At 41.4% G+C, this 17,675-nt stretch overlaps 1 protein-coding gene across 16 annotated transcripts in view; it reads left to right on the forward strand.

Annotated features, from left to right (window-relative positions):
- Positions 1-17,675, forward strand: part of ppfibp1b (PPFIA binding protein 1b) — a 165,239-nt gene that overhangs the window by 133,596 nt on the left and 13,968 nt on the right. For all 16 annotated transcript variants that reach the window (XM_072551745.1, XM_072551744.1, XM_072551740.1 and 13 more), the window contains 3 exons: positions 8,688-8,826; positions 14,730-14,858; positions 16,133-16,283. In XM_072551745.1, coding sequence (XP_072407846.1) covers positions 8,688-8,826; positions 14,730-14,858; positions 16,133-16,283 — 419 coding nt within the window. The remainder of the gene's footprint in view (positions 1-8,687; positions 8,827-14,729; positions 14,859-16,132; positions 16,284-17,675) is intronic.

Raw genomic sequence — 17,675 nt, forward strand, 5'->3', positions numbered from 1 at the left:
TAAGCAAGCAGTAGTAAGCTCTGTAGTCAGGGACAGATATAGGCATTTCTGTAGCTGCAAGTGAGATACCTCCAGGATGGTGTGTTGTCTCCCTGATGCCAAGATCAGGGATGTGTCTGAGCAGGCACAGGATATTCTGAAAGGGGAGAGTGACTAACCGGCAGCAGTGGTCTATACTGGTACGAATAACAGGCAGGAAGCAAGATGAGGTCCTGCAAAGGGAATTTAGGGAGTTTGGTGAGAAGTTAAAAGGCATAACCTCTAGGATTATAATTTTGAGATTCCTCTCTGTGCTACATGCTAGTGAGACGTGAAGCTGAGTGTGTAGCTAAAGAGCTGGAAGAAGAGGGTGACAGACATCTGGATCATTGGGATCTCTTCAGGGTAGGAGAGATCTGACCAAGAGGACAGTTGCACCTAAACTGGAGGGACACCAATACTTTTTTTTTCAGGAGGTTTGCTCGTGCCAGTCAGGAGGGTTTAAACTAACGTGGCAAGGGGGGATGGGAACCAGAACAGTAAGTCAGCATGTTCAGTGATTGAAGAGAAGGTAGAGATTAAATTTATTAAGTCTAATAGGAAGAACAGTCATGCCTGTATTAATGAACACAGCGGGGACTAGTGGTCTGAAGTGAATGTCACACCTGCACGAAGAGTACATCTTGAAGGGCTCATCCAGCAAGGCGATATGGGTCAAAGTTGGAAATATGAAAGGCGCAACCAAGATGTTGGGGTTATAATATAGATCTCCCAATAATCAGCAGAAGATTGAGGAACAGATGTGTAAGCAGATCATGGAAAAATGTAAAAAAAAATGACTTGTTGTCTTCGGTAATTGTAACTGCCCCAATTTTGACTAGGGTTCCCTTAATTCCAGCAGCTTGCTTAGGGTATATTTTGCTACGAGCATCTGGGAAGTTTCTTGAAACATTGTCAATATTCCGCCTAGAGAATGGGCAAGCTAGACCTTGATTTGGGGAATGAGCCTGGCCAGGTGATCGAAGTTTCAGGAGGGGAGCATTTTGGAACAATGATCATAATTACCCAAGTTTTAAGACACTTATGGATGAGCATGTGACTGGTGAAAGTGCAAAATTGGGTGTTACAATAGTATTAGGCAGGAACTAGAGAAATAAATTGAGGGTAAATCATGTCCTACATGTGCGAGTCTTTTAAAGGCCTGTTCTTCAGAGCTCAAGACCAGCATGTTCTCGTGAGGATGAAAGTTAAGGAAGGCAAGATTTGGTAACCTTGGTTGACGAGATGTTGAAAGTTTAATGGAAAAGGAAGCATACGTAAGGCTTGGGGTCCAAAATTGGATAAGGTCTTTGAGGATTAGAGAAGAAGCTGAAAATGATCTAAGAAATCAGGAAAGCTGGAAGGGGCCATGACAGGTCTTTTGGCAAATAGGATTAAAGAGAATCCCAATGTATTTTACACATGTATTAGGAGCAAGAGGATAGCTAGGGAAAGACTAGGCCCACTCGAGGAAAAAGGGAATTTATGTGTGCAGCCAGAGGAAGTGGGTGATGTCCTCAATGAGTACTTTCCATTGGTATTCACTAAGGAGAAGGACATGGATGATAAGATTTGGGAGGGGAATGTTGATATTGAGAAAGAGGTGGTGTTGGATATCTTGAAAAGCATAAAGGTAGATAAACTCCCAGGGCCTGATGGGATCTATCCCAGGATACTGAGGGAGGCAAGGGAGGAGTTTGCGGCGTTGGCAGAGAGTTTGTATCCTTTTAAACCACAGGTGAGGTCCCAGAATACTGAGAATAATCAATGTTGCTCCTTTGTTTGAAGAGGGCAACAGGGATAAGCCAGGAAATATAGGCTGGGAAGCCTTACACAGTGGTAGAGAAGCTATTGGAAAAGATTCTTGCAGATAGAATTTACTTGCACCTGGAAGAGAATGGACGTATTAGGGATAATCACCATACTTTGGGAGAAGATTTGTAGCTCGGGTGCTCGTTGTTGTGGTTCTGTTTGCCGAGCTGGAAATTTGTGTTGTCTAGGTGACATCCTCAGTGCTTGGGAGCCTTCTGTGAAGTGCTTCTGTGATTTTTTCTCCAGCATTTATAGTGATTTGTATCTGCTGCTACCGGTTGTCAGTTCCAGCTGTCCGCTGCAGTGGCCGGTATATTGGGTCCAGGTCAATGTGCTTATTGATGGAATCTGTGGATGAGTGCCATGCCTCGAGGAATTCCCTGGCTGTTCTCTGTTTGGCTTGTCCTATAATAGTAGTGTTGTCCCAGTCGAATTCATGTTGCTTGTCATCTGAGTGTGTGGCTACTAAGGATAGCTGGTCGTGTCGTTTCATGGCTAGTTGGTGTTCATGGATGCGGATCATTAGCTGTCTTCCTGTTTGTCCGATGTAGTGTTTTGTGCAGTGTCTGCATGGGATTTTGTACACTACATTGGTTTTGCTCATGCTGGGTATCGGGTCCTTCATCCTGGTGAGTTGTTGTCTGAGAGTGGCTGTTGGTTTGTGTGCTGTTATAGTCCTAGTGGTCGCAGTAGTCTGGCTGTCAGTTCAGAAATGTTTTTGATGTGGCTAGTCCTTTGGGTTGTGGCATGTCCTCATTCCGTTGTCTTTCCCTTAGGCATCTGTTGATGAAATTGCGCGGGTATCTGTTTTTGGCGAATACATTGTATAGGTGTTCTTCTTCCTCTTTTTGCAGTTCTGGTGTACTGCAGTGTGTTGTGGCCCTTTTGAACAGTGTCTTGATGCAACTTCTTTTGTGTGTTGGGGTGGTTGCTTTCATAGTTCAGGACTTGGACTGTGTATGTGGCTTTCCTGTAAACCTTTGTGGTGAATTCTCCGTTAGGTGTTCTCTGTACCATCACATCTAGGAATGGGAGTTGGTTGTTCTTTTTCTTCCTCACTAGTGAATTGGATTCCTATGAGTGTGGCGTTGATGATCCGGTGTGTGTTCTCTATTTCTGTTTTTAATGACTACAAAGGTATCATCTACATATCTGACCCAGAGTTTGGGTTGAATTTGTGCTAAGACTGTTCTAATCTTTGCATTACCGCTTCTGCTAGGAGTCCAGAGATGGATGAGCCCCTGGGTGTGCCGTTGATTTATTCATATATTTAGCTGTTGAATATGAAGTGTGTTGTGAGGCACAGGTCCAGTAGTTTGAGTATGCAGTCTTTGTTGATAGGTTCAATGCCCTGTTGTCTGTTCTGTATGTCCAGCAGGTTGGCTATTGTTTCTCTGGCTAGGGTTTTGTCGATAGAGGTGAACAGTGCCGTTACATGGAATGAGACCATAGTTTCTTCCTTGTCTGTGTGTATATTTCTGATGATGTCCAAGAATTCCTGTGTTGATTGTGTAGAGTGTCTGGATCCACTGATCAGGTGTTTCAGTTTCTGCTGTAGTTCTTTAGCCAGTTTGTGAGATGGTGCCGCTGGTAATGATACCATGGGCCTGAGTGGGATGTCTGGTTTGTGCACTTTAGGTAGTCCATAGAATCTGGGGGGGTGTTGCTTTCAGGTTTCATTCTTTGTTGGTCAAACCTGGTTATCTGTCTGTTTTTTTGTCGGTTCCTTAGTGTGTTGTTTATCCTATTGGTGAGCTGTGGGGTGGGGTCAAACTCCTTCTTTTAGTAGGTGTTGGTATCTGCAAGTAGTTGCGCTTTTTAGATGTAGTCTGCTTTGTCCAGAATGACCGTCATTCTGCCTTTGTCTGCTGGTGGCATAATTATGTTCTTATCGTATCTTAGTGCTTTTAGTGCTTCCCTCTCCTTGGTGTTGAGGTTATGTGTTTGTGCACTTTAGGTAGTCCATAGAATCTGGGGGTGTTGCTACTTTCTGGTTTCATTCTCTGTAGGTCAAACCTTGTTATCTGTCTGTTTTTTTTTGTAGGTTCCTTCATGTGTTGTTTATCCTATTGGTGAGCTGTGGGGTGGGGTCAAACACCCTCTTTTGGTAGGTGTTGGTATCTGCAAGTAGTTGCGCTTTTTGGACTTGCCACACTACCATACATCAAAAACATTTCTGAACTGACAGCCAGACTGCTGTGACCACTAGACTCATAACAGCACACAAACCAACAGCCACTCTCAGACAAAAACTCACCAGGACGAAGGACCCGATACCAGCATGAGCAAAACCAATGTAGTGTACAAAATCCCATGCAAGGACTGCACAAAACACTACATAGGATAAACAGGAAGACAGCTAATGATCCGTATCCATGAACAGCAACTAGCCACGAAACGACACGACCAGCTATCCTTAGTAGCCACACACGCAGATGACAAGCAACATGAATTCGACTGGGACAACACTACTATTATAGGACAAGCCAAACAGAGAACAGCCAGGGAATTCCTCGAGGCATGGCACTCATCCACAGATTCAATTAATAAGCACATCAACCCAATATACCAGCCACTGCAGCAGACAGATGGAACTGACAACCGGAAGCGGCAGATACGAATCACTATAAATGCTGGAGAAAACATCACAGAAGCGCTTCACATGAGGCTCCCAAGCACTGAGGATGTTACCTCGACAGGGGACGAAACGTCTGCAACACAAATTCCCAACTCTGCGAACAGAACCACAATAATCACCATATGCAGGGGAGGTCTTGTTTCTCAAACTTGAGGTTTTGAGCAAATAACGTGATTGGTCAGGCAGTGGATGTAGTCTACATGGACTAAAGCATTTGACAAGGTCCTTCATAGTAGGCTAGTATAGAAGCTTAAGCCACATGGAATCCAGTGAGTTAGTAAATTGGATACTAAATTGGCTTGGTCATAGGTGACAGAGGGTAATTCTGGTGTGTTTTTATTTTGACTGGAAGTCTGATCAGTGCAGGGACCCCTATTGTCTGCAATTTATAAAAATGATTTGAATGAAAAATCGAATGGTCTGATTAGTAAGTTTGCAGACGACATGAAAATTGGAGTTGTGGGTAATGAGGATAGTTGTCAAAGAATACAACAGAATATAGATAGCTTATGCAGAACAATCTCTGTTATCCGGACATCAATTATCCGAATTTCAGATTATCCGAACAAGATCTCAAGGTCCCTTAAAAACATCATCAGTTATCCAAACATTCGGTTTTCGAACAACATACTCCCCACCTGTCTTGTTTGGATAATTGAAGTTGTTCTGTATCCTCAAGTAATAGTCTATCTCATGTAAAAGTTGACCCTAGTTTTTCACAGATAACAGGTCAATGTTTGAGTCAGTGTGCCAGCTGTCACGTCCCACTCTAGATTTCCGTCTGCCGGATGTTCCACTCTGCTCCAGATCTTCCAGTCCGCTGGCTGTCTTGTTCTGTTCCGGGTTTTCAGAATTACCGTAATTTGTTCATTTATTCATTTGGAAATCAGTTGGGCTTCTGATAATATGTTATGAATTTTGACGGGCATGAATTTCGGCCCCTCAAAAGTAGTATCCACGTAATAGTTGACTCCATAAATGTAACCTTAAAAAGGAGTCAAAAAATTTTACTACTACTGGATGTTTACGGTAAGTTGGAAAGTTGGGCGAAGAAATAACAGATGGAGTTTAATCCAAACAAGTGAGAGTTAATGCATTTTGGAAAGTCAAATGCAAGAGGAGAGTAAACCATGTAGGAGTTGGGATGTCATGTTGCAGCTGTACAAGATGTTAGTGAGGCCACTTTTGGAGTACTGTGTACAGTTCTGGCCACCTTGCTATAGGAAGCATATTACTAAATTAGAAAGAGAAGAGACAAAGTTTACCAGGACTTTGCTGTGACAGGAGAGGCTGGATAGTCTGGAACTTTTTTCCCTAAAGCATAGGAGGTTGCAGGTACTCTTAGATATTTATAAAATCATGAGGGGCATTGATAGAGGAATAACCAATGTCCTTTTCCTAGGGTGGGGGGGATGTTCAAATTTAGGGTGCATATTTGTAAGGTAAGAGGAAAAAGATTTAAAAGGGACCTGAGGAGTAACCTTGTCCATAGAAGGTGGTTCATATATGGAATGAACTGCCAGAGGAAGTGGTGGATGGAGGGTACAGTTACACATTCCGAAGACATTTGGACAGGTGCATGAATAGGAAGGTTTTAGAAGGATACGGACTAAATGCAGGCAAAAGGGACTACTTTAGTTTGGGAAACCTGGTCAGCATGGACAAGGGTCTGTTTCCATGCCATATAACTCTATGGCAGGACCGTTAGAAGCAGAGTTTTCGTAAGAGCATTGGAGGCTGAGAAGCAACCTGTTAGAAGTATAGCAAACTTTGTTTTAATTAGCACCTTGTGAACCGGCACGCGATAAACTTCACACTGGATGTTTACTATATTATCGCGATCTTTGCAATGTCGAAGTGGTCATTTGAGGTTGTGAGTGAGAAGGCTCTCTGCTGATAAATCTTATTTAAGGCAAAATTGCATTATTATTTAAGTGGTTTGTGCTGTCAATAAAGAATTAGTGATGTGCATACCCCTTCATTACGTTTCTATTATTTAGTGTGTGTTTTTAAGTCTCCTGATCAACTGGAATATTTAATTAACCAGCACACTCCTGGTCCCATAGGTGCAAGTGAATGAAACATTTGCTATATATAAAATTGAGAGGTATGCATTGGAGGCTTTTTTTCCCCAGGTGGAAATATCAAATATTGGGTGGGGGGGGTCACAGGTCTAAGGTGAGAGGGAAAATGTTTAAATGAGATAGTCTCAGAGATGTACAGCATGGAAACAGACCCTTCGGTCCAACCCGTCCATGCCGACCAGATATCTCAACCCAATCTAGTCCCACCTGCCAGCGCCCGGCCTATAACCCTCCAAACCCTTCCTACTCATTTACCCATCCAAATACCTCTCAAATGTTGCAATTGTACCAGCCTCCACCCCATCCTCTGGCAGCTCATTCCATACACATACCACTCTCTGTGTGAAAAGGTTGCCCCTTAGGTCCCTTTTATATCTTTCCCCTCTCACTCTAAACCTATGCCGTCTAGTTCTGGTCTCCCTGACCCCAGGGAAAAGACTTTGTCTATTTATCCTATCCATGCCCCTAATAATTTTGTAAACCTCTATAAGGTCACCCCTCAGCCTCCAGCGCTCCAGGGAAAACAGTCCCAGCCTGTTCAGCCTCTTCCTGTAGCTCAGATCCTCCAACCCTGGCAACATCCTAGTAAATCTTTTCTGAACCCTTTCAAGTTTCACAACGTCTTTCTGATAGGAAGGAGAATTGCACACAATATTCCAACAGTGGCCTAACCAGTGTCCTGTACGGCCGCAACATGACCTCCCAACTCCTGTACTCAATACTCTGACCAATAAAGGAAAGCATACCAAACACCGCCTTCACTATCCTATCTACCTGCAACTCCACTTTCAAGGAGCTAGGAACCTGCACTCCAAGGTCTCTTTGTTCAGCGACACTCCCTAGGACCTTACCATTAAGTGTATAAATCCTACTTAGATTTGCTTTCCCAAAATGCAGCACCTCACATTTATCTGAATTAAACTCCATGTGTGAGGTCCCTGGAATGCTCTGCCAGGGAAGGCAGTAGAGACAATGGCAATGTTTAACAAGCACGAACAAGGAGGGAATAGAGAGAATGGACCTTGTGCAGGCAGAGGAGATTAATATAGAATGCCATCACGATCAGTACAGATGTGGTAGGTGGAAGGGCTATTTCTATGTTTGATATACAATGATTCATCAAACACTTGGTCAACTGCTGCTTCGTTGTCAAAGGGCACCATTGCCTCCAGACAGAGGGAAGATCATGAACAGTGACAGTCATGCCTTGAAATTGCTTGGCTACCACATTTTCCTTGTCAACCTGAACTTTCTGCTATATGATTTCTTACTCATGGACAGCACTATACTCACCACGTTACTGAGTAAAGTTGGAGTAATGGCCATTAGTTAACTAGTTTAAAGACTAAACCATCTGTTAAAGGAGCAAGGGCATCCTTTGTTGTGTGAATTATTTTTCCAATGTATAATTTTCATGGACATTAAAATTGTCAAACGAAAAATGCATTTTAAGGTATAGTTGTTAGTCATGTGTTGGTTTGGCTCTGCTGAGTGTGATAAATATCAAAAATGGGAACAGCTGATCTCAGTCCATAATGGTAAGGCATTTGCAGATACAACTTCTGATAATCTAGGCAGATCATTCAGAAGTTGATGACTTAAGTGAATTGAAGCATTTTTATTTTCAAGTAAAATAATCCAAAAGAGAATTTTTCACCCATTTATTTGTGAAAATATACCATAATGCAAAATGTATGGAAATGTTTTGGGGCATGAAATGTTTTGGGATTTTAGCGTATTTTATGAGCCTTCCCAGTATCTCTGCCTTAATTGTTGTTACTAGTAAATTCTTGGTATTTGCAAGATTGACCCTTTAAAGATGCTTCATTGCTTGGGCTGGATTCCAAGCACTATCTGTTTCTCAGTTTGTGCCCAGTATCAGAAGGTGGCAGCTCCAGTTTCAAAACCAGGCACCTTATGGTAAGTTTTATTTGTTAATGTTAGACACACGCTGTGGATTTGAGGATAAAGTCATGCCCAAGGTTTAACTCAAGAGAGTTCCTGTTACATTTAAGATTCTATAGATTTTGGCCTTGTTTCTCCAAGGATTTTTTTTTATCCTTAAACCAAAGTCCATTTCACTGAATTGGATTAGGACATAAGCTAACTTTAATTAATTTTTTTTTTAAACGTAGCTGAGACGGAGAGAGAATTGGAGCGTGTGGATAGTGCTGGTCTCCCACTGCGTGCAGCAGAGGCTGATGGTTGTCAGCTATTTCCAACTTCCCCAGAATTGAAAAAGAAATCAAAAGGAATTAAAAGATTGTTTGGAAAGTAAGTTATTTTTCTTAATGCTAAACTTTTGGCATGTAAAACGTTTGGGTTAATTTAGAGTTTTATGTAGGAAGGAAGAAGAAAAATTTATTGCAATTTTTAACGGGCCTTCCTTAAGCTAAGATTTCTGAATTGCATCGAGTTCAGTTTTAGCTCTCGAGCGATTAGCACTGCAAATTATCTGCTTCAAATTTATCAGAAGTAACTTGGAATAGTCTTCAAATTTGCTGCTGTGAATTCATTCCCAAAAGCTGAATGATGTGTAATTTATTTCCAAGTCGCTGGTGTTCTTTGACAGTTGGTATATTCTTGTGAGCTGATGTAAAATTGAATGTTGTTCAACCTTCATGCCTTTGTGTGTAAAAAAGAGTCTATTACATTATTGTAAACCTACTGAGCAGTGAGATGTACCGAATGAATACTGAACAAAATTAATTTAATATGAATTTTGATATTAAAAGTCACAGTTTTGCAGCACCAAGGCTGATAGTTTGGAGGAAAATGTTACAAAGACGAGGGCACAGAGAAAGTTCTCTTCATACAGCACCTTTAAAATGGCTGGGGGCAAGAAGAGCTGCCTCAAGTCTTTCATAGAGCCATAATCGAAGAGATAATGGGAGCAGTCGCAAAATATTTATTCTAGGGTTTTCCAGACAGCCTTAAAGGAAAAGGGAGTTGCAGCAACAGACAGTTTAAAAGTAGAATTTCAGTTCATTTGGTCCAAGAGGCTGAAAGACCACAGCCATCACTATGTGTGGTGGAATGGGAAAGCAGGGAGAGAATGAACATTTATAAAATACTTAATGACACAAAATGTGTTGTTGAGTCCAACAAGTATATACTGATGTTTATATACCGGATGAACCTTTTCCCACCCCTTAATTTAACCCTATTGTCTCTAAAATTAATGATTATGGAGAGACAGGAGACCATTAGAATGCTAAAGAATTGAAGTTTCTATTACAATGTTGAGTTTCAGTATATTGAGGGGAGCAATCAACGTTATATACATGTGGAACTCACCAGCCTCTATCATATAAATGATTATCTGGTCAGATGGCATGTTCAGATTGTGAATTTTATGGTTCACACTGAGACAAAGACTGGGCAGAAAGGAATCCATAGTTAAATTGCTCTAGTCAGGAGCAGGGCTTTGTGACAGGGCTGATGGCCTTCTCAGTATATATGTAAAGAATATGTAGCTCATTGTCTCAGGATATCAGAAGAGCAGACTTATACAAAAGTGATCAAGCAAGTTAGACATGAAAGCTGACTCATTTCTGTAGATGATTTCACAAAGGGATAGTATTCAGGTGATTGATAGCTGGGATCCAAGGATTGATTGCTGGAGGTATTGGTGGGAGCTAGATGTTAAGCTAGTATTGGAATGATCTGTTAAAAGTGGAACCGCCTGAGGGAGTGCCATTTGAGCTAGTTGAAGGGGGCAAGACAAAAGCAAAATACTGTGCAAAATTCTAAAAATCAGGAACAAAAACAAAAAGTGCTGAAAATGCTTGTCTGGTAACATCTGTGAACAGAAGCAGAATTTCAGACCTGGAGCCTTGCATCAGAACGAAGAAAAGTTACAAATGTAACAGATTTTGAATTTTCCTTATTTTTTTCAAAAAGATTTTAAGCATCAGTATTTAGCTTTTACCTTCCTTTCTTTGCCCATATTAATGGGGCTGCCCCTACATAGTTTCACTATTATTAATGCAGGCAAGTAGTTGGGCGAGGAGGATGTAGCTCCTCATTTGAAAGTCTGCAGGATGCTTTTCGTTCAGACACCATACATTTACTAAGACAGGGACCAGAACCTGATCAGAGATATTCAAATTGAGAGAGTCAAGAGGTGGTGGGTTTGAGTCTCATTCCAATACTTGAGCACAGAAGTTGAGGCTGGGCCTGTAGTATTGAGGGAGTCTGTCAAACAAACCATCTTTTCTATTAAACTGAAAGCTGTCTACTCTGGATGTAAAAGATCCCATGATACAATGTTTAAAAGAGAATTCTCCCCAGTGCCTTGGCCAATTTCTTTCATCCCAAATCCTGAAGTCATGAACGCAAGTTATTTTCAAAATGTTCTGAAGGCCTTTAGGAGCTAACAAGAAAGGTTTGGAAATAAGGTGACAATTTTAGGTATTTTAAATCAACTTTTTCAGAAATATCCTAATTGCCATTGAACTGAGTGGTTTCCATAGGACATTTGAGGGCAGTTAAGAGTCAACCACATCACTCCTGGGCCTGGAATCATGGCCAGACCAGGCAAATATGATAGGCTTCCTTCCCTGAAGGACATGAGTGAATCAATAATAAGTTGGAAGCTTTGTGATCACTGTTACTGAAATCTGCTTTCAATTCTAGACTTAATTAATTAAATTTAACTTCTGCTGGTTGGTATGGTAGGATTTGAAACCAAGTTGCCAGACCATTAGCCTTGGTCCCTGGCTTACTGGTCAAATGTCATTACCACAACATCATCATTTCCCCAGTTTGCTGAAATGGTGAGCATGAGTGGTTTTGAAAAGGGATAGTACCTGAGAAGTGGAAACTATACAGTGATAAAAGTTTATTGTATGTTGTTTGGGAATGTTAAATTGAGGTAAAGTTGATTTCGGTTCCAGTTCTGTGGACATGTCTGACTTTGAGAGGTCAAAATGTCACTTTGGAATAGGGAGGTAGGCTTGATTGGTTCGATTTGGGTAGCGGAGTTGAGGGAAAGTTTAAATAGGGAGTGTGGCTTTAGGAAGGGGCACAAGGGGTAATTCAGTTTGTCAGTCATGATGTAGTCAATGACAACAAGTCATTGACTACAACTACATGTAGTTGATAAGGCCTTGTTCCTTATTGAGTGAATACCTAGGGAAGAAGTGTCTACTTCAACGCCAGGAGCATTGGAAAAAGGTGGGTGAACTTGCAGCATGGGTTGGTAGCTGGGACTTCGATGTTGTGGCCATTTCAGACATCTGGACAGGAATGGTTATTGCAGGTTCCAGGATTTAGATGTTTCAGTAAGAGCAGAGATGATGGTAAAAGAGGGGGAAGTGACATTGTTAGTCAAAGACAGTTTTATGGTGGCAGAAAGGACATTTGAGGACTCCGGCTGAGGTTAGAAACAGGAAAGGAGAGGTCACCCTGTTGGGAGTTTTCTGTAGGCCTCTGAATAGTTTGAGATGTAGAGGAAAGCATAACAAAGATAATTCTGGATAGGAGCGAGAGTAACAGAGTAGTTGTTATGGGGGCTTTAACTTTGCAAATATTGACTGGAAATACTATAGTTCAACTACTTTAGATGTGTCAGTTTTTGTTCAATGTGAACAGATTGCTTTCCTAACACAGTATGTAGACAAGCCAACAAGGGGCAGGGCCACATTGGATTTGGTTCTGGATGATGAATCAGGCCAGGTGTTAGATTTGGAGGTAGGTGAGCATGTTGGTGATAGTGACCACAATTCAGTTATGTTTACTTTAACAATGGAAAGGGATAGGTATATACCACAGGGCAAGAGTTATAGCTGGGAGAAAGGCAATTATAATGCAATTAAGCAAGCTTTAGGATACATAGAATGGGGAAGGAAACTGCAGGGGATGGGCACAATAGAAATGTGGAGCTTATTAAAGGAACAGCTACTATGTCCTTGATAAGTATATACCTATCAGGCAGGGAGGAAGTGGTTGAGCGAGGAAGCCATGGTTTACTAAGGAAGTTGAATCCCTGTCAAGAGGAAGAAAAAGGCTTGTGTTAGGATGAGATGTGAAGGGTTAGTTAGGGCGCGCGAGAGTTACAGGTTAGCCAGGAAAGACCGAAAAAGCTAAGAAAATCCAGGAGGGGACATGAGTCGTTGGCAGATCGGATCAAGGAAAGCCTTAAAGCTTTCTACAGGGTATACTGGAATAAAAGAATGACCAGAGAAAGATTAGGGCCAATAGGGATAGTAGTGGGAAGTTGTGCATGGAGTCTGAAGAGATGGGGGAAGGGCTAAATGAAAGTTTTTCAGTATTCACATGGGAAAATGACAATGTTGTCAAGGATATTACTGAGATACCTGACCAGACGTCATTGAGGTTCATGAGGAGGTGTTAGCGATTCTGGGAAGTGTGAAAATAAGCACCCTAGGCTGGATGAAATTTAACCTATGATTCTCTGGGAAGCAAGGGAGGGGATTGCCGAGCCTTTGATTTGATCTTTATGTTGTCATTGTCTATAGGAATAGTACCAGAAGACTGCGGATAGCAAATGTTGTCCCCTTGTTCAAAAAGAGGAGTAGAGACAACCCTGGAAATTATAGATCAGTGAGCCTTACTTCGGTTGTGGGTAAAGGTTATAAAATACCGGATTTATTATCATCTAGAGAGGAATAAGTTGATGGGTTTTATGAAGTGTAGGTCATGCCTCACAAACCTTATTGAGTTCTTTGAGAAAGTGACCAAACAGGTAGAGGAGGATAAGGCAGTTGATGTGGTGTATATGGATTATAGTAAGGTGTTTGATAAGGTTCCCCATGGTAAGCTAATGCATAAAATATAGTTGCATGGGATTGAGGGTGATTTAGTGGTTTAGATCAGAAATCGGCTAGCTGAAAGAAGACAGAGGGTGGTCATTGATGGAAAATGTTCATCCTGGAGTTCAGTTACTGGTGGTGTACCACAAGGATCTGTTTTGGGGCCACCACTGTTGGTCATTTTTATAAATGGTCTAGAGGAGGGCATAGAAGGATGGGTTAGTAAATTTGCGGATGACAGTAAGGTCAGTGGAGTTGTGGAAAGCGCTGAAGGATGTTGCAGGTTACAGAGGGACATAGATAAGCTGCAGAGCTGGGCTGAGAGGTGGCAAATAGAGTTTAATGCGGATTCTTGGTACTGTAGATGAGCAGAGAGATCTCTGTCTGTGTATCTAGATCCCTGAAAGTTGCCACCCAGGTTGATTGGATTGTTCAGAAGGTATACAGATGTGCTAACTTTTATTGGTAGAGGGATTGTGTTTTGGAGCCACAAGGTCATACTGCAGCCACATTTGGAGTATTGCATACAGTTCTGGTCACCACTTTATAGGAAGGATGTTGAAGTTTTGGAGAGTGTGCAGAGGAGATTTACCAGGATGTTGCCTGGTATGGAGGGAAGGTCTTATGGGGAAAGGCTGAGGGACTTGAGGCTGTTTTCATTAGAGAGAAGAAGGTTAAGAGGTCTCTTAATTGAGACATCTTATCAGAGGGTTACATAGGGTGGACAATGAGACCCTTTTTTCTTGGATGATGATGGCGAGCATGAGGGGAACATAGCTTTAAGTTGAGGGGTCATAGAGATAGGACAGATGTCAGAGGTAGTTTCGCTACTCAGAGTATGGAACGCACTGCCTGCAACTGTAGTAGACTCGCCAACTTTAAGGGCATTTAAATAGTCATTGGATAAACATATGGATGAAAATGGAATAGTGGGCGGCACGGTGGCACAGTGGTTAGCACTGCTGCCTCACAGCGCCAGAGACCCGGGTTCAATTCCCGCATCAGGCGGGACTGTGTGGAGTTTGCACATTCTCCCCGTGTCTGCGTGGGTTTTCTCCGGCTCCAAAAATGTGCAGGTTAGGTGAATTGGCCATGCTAAATTGCCCGTAATGTTAAGTGAAGGGGTAAATGTAGGGGAATGGGTCTGGGTTGGTTGCGCTTCGGCGGGTCGGTGTGGACTTGTTGGGCCGAAGAGCCTGTTTCCACACTAAGTAATCTAATCTAGATCGGCTGCAGATTGGCTCCACAGGTCGGTGCAACATTGAGGGCTGAAGGGCCTGTGCTGTGCTGTAATGTTCTATGTTCTAAGAAAATGATGATTTGGTGGCAAAGTGAAAGGTGACAATGGTAGACTGGACTTTGGGTAACCTGGATTGAAAACTTTTGGGTTTTTGTTTACAGGCTTAAAAGAAGTCAGTCAACCACCTTTACTCCTGATGATATGACTGATTCAGATTTCAAGAGAGGTGGAACCAGAAGTACATCAGGTCCCAAACTTGGCTGGTCCCGGGACCTGCAGAATACTAAAACGTATGATACATTAGTGTTTACATTTCAAAATGTAATGAGTGTGTTGGTTTGTGTGTTAACCTGTTGTCTGACTGACATCTGCAATTCAAGGATGTGACAGACCTACGCAATTTTGTATTGAGATAATGTAACCTAAGACTGAAACCTAACATAGCTAGCAAATTTATTAACTTAATCTACTTAAAAATACAATCTAATGAGCAAATCTGCTAACTTCAACGACTTTGTGCATATGCAAACTCACTGCCTTTCGGCTCATCAGTGACTGCTTACTGTCGCACTTGGAGTTCTTTCTCACTTTCCGTGACCCGGGTCTCTCAAACTCCAGTTCGATGGTGATAGTCCAATGAGTACATCAAAATCCCTGATAGTAATACTATTGAGTCTAATATTACATGCTGTATCACCATTTCTTAGTACTTTCAGTATTTTCCCAGGCATTCTGTAGTGTGAAAGCAGGTTGGAAAAACAGATACAGGTATCTGTGTTTTCTGCACAGCAGTCTGTTCCCCATTCCAGGCAAGGTCACCATAGTTACCTTCCAGCCAAAACAGGTGGTTTTGCACCAGATCCACTTGTCAATGTAGTATTCCACTGTCTTTAATTTCTCATTGTCATGTCTGGTTAACCATGAATGATCTAGTTTGATGATTTCTTTTTAAGCTCAACATGACAAGCCTTGAGAACTAGGAGGCGACTATGTCATCCATTGAGCCTATTCGGCCATTCAGTAAGAGCTTAGTTGACTTTGGTCTTAACCCCACTCTTTCCTATTTCTCTACATCCTTTAGAAGAACAAAAACTATTAACCTTGACCTTGAATATATTCAACTGAGCAGTCATACCCCTCTAGGATATAACGCTTGCATACCAACTATGTACAGCGTAAGGAAAAGAAATTAGAGATTCCTAAACAATTATTTTACTTAGTATTAATAGAAACTGCAAGCATAACAAGAATGACAAGCAAAGATGAAGTAATTTATTTGGCAGGGGCAGAAAAGAGAAAAAAGTAGACGTGGTGGCAATGTTCATGGAGGAGGAATACATGCTATACAAAGAATGTTTTAATCAGTCAGTATGCTTGGAATGTAAAGGGTATATGATGGTCGAGTTACTGGTTACATCTTCTGTAAACATTCCGAAGTATAAAATGAGAAAACCATGAGCTAGGGTTAGATGGGAGCAATTAGAGAGCTTACTGTAATTGTGCCGTATCTTGTGTTCTAAATAAAATTCATCACTAATTCATGATTAATGTAATTTTTCTGCAGTGATCTGGATGCTCCATTTGCAAAGTGGACCAGAGAGCAAGTGTGTAACTGGCTAGATGACCAAGGATTAGGCATGTACGTAAGTGGTTCCAAATCCTGGATCACTTCAGGCCAGACTTTGTTGCATGCATCTCAACAGGACCTGGAAAGGGTGAGTCAAATTACAACAGCTTCTATTCAATGGTACCTTTAAAGTAGTAAAGTATTTTAAGGCATTTCACAGCAGTGTAATGTGACTCCAAACCAATTCTAGAAGCAGTAAATGACATTAGGACAAAGAATGGTTAAAGGAGGAGAGAGAAGTTTCAGGATGGAGTTCCAGAGATTAGGTGTCAAGACATCTGGGAGTGTGGCCATCAGTTGAGCTAAAAGGAATGAGGCACACGTCACCTGGGTGGTGTTTGTGCTTTTGATTTTCCATTAATATAACATATATTTACAACTGATATAGCATATTATCAATGGGCTAACTGATTTGTCCTGCACTTCAGCCAGGGAAGCACTAAAATAGATTTACAACTTTACCATCCAAGATGGACAAATGCAAGCAGACAGTGTAATTTCTTGTCTGAGATGAGATTTAACCATTCTTTGAATGCTCCATGTCTGAGTGTGTGATTAATGTGATTGGCAGAACTGCTTGTATTTCTACTGAGTTGATTAAAGTCTAGCAACAGATTCCTTTTGGTAGTACAGAACTCTGGTATTACTGAAGAAGGATATACTTTGTCAATTTTTTTTTGATTTTCACTCATTAGAAAATTCGCAAGAATACTTAAGAGGAAACTAACATTTTATACAATGGGATGGCAAGTGTTTGATTGACAAGTAAATTCTGATTGAAGTTTATCCATGTAGAATACATTTGTAAGGTGACTGACCGTTAATTGCTAGGCTTCCTTTAAATTTTAAACCATGCAGGTTGACTCTCATTCATCAAGGTCCTGATAAGTTGATCTGTAATTGACTCACATATTTTGTGAAGTTGAAACCGACACCATGCAAGCACATATTCTTTCTGTCAGCAAAGATCAGGGCTACTTTTATTAATACATGCAGCTTTCCATATAGGAAAGTGTGCCACACAATTTTACTGACACTCCTGAGTTGGTCATCAGTGAATTTTTTCGATACTCAGGATTATCAAGCAAATCTCATTTAATTACATAATTGCATCTGATGCTGGACACTGCAAGTTTTGCAAGTGCTGCCTTATTGGGTACAGTCTGTACCTAGTGTACTGCTGAACAGATATGCTTTGGGATGTGCAGCTTGCATACTAGGCATCATACTGACATTTGAGTTTCACATGTCACAATACTTGTGTGATGAGCAAAACATCTTTTCAGGCTTGACTCCCAGTAACTTGTTAGTGGTGAACACCACTCATCTTCCTACAATATAGTAGCAACGTGAAATAGTTTGTCTATTAATCAATCTTTGATTACCTCGGAAGATTACGTCAGTCATTTTACACAACTGAAAGTGACAGCCTTATGACCATTACTTAGTTTGTGTGATATGCATGAGAAATTATCTGATT

This window comes from Chiloscyllium punctatum, chromosome 32, assembly GCF_047496795.1.
Source record: "Chiloscyllium punctatum isolate Juve2018m chromosome 32, sChiPun1.3, whole genome shotgun sequence".
Classification (NCBI taxonomy): domain Eukaryota; kingdom Metazoa; phylum Chordata; class Chondrichthyes; order Orectolobiformes; family Hemiscylliidae; genus Chiloscyllium; species Chiloscyllium punctatum.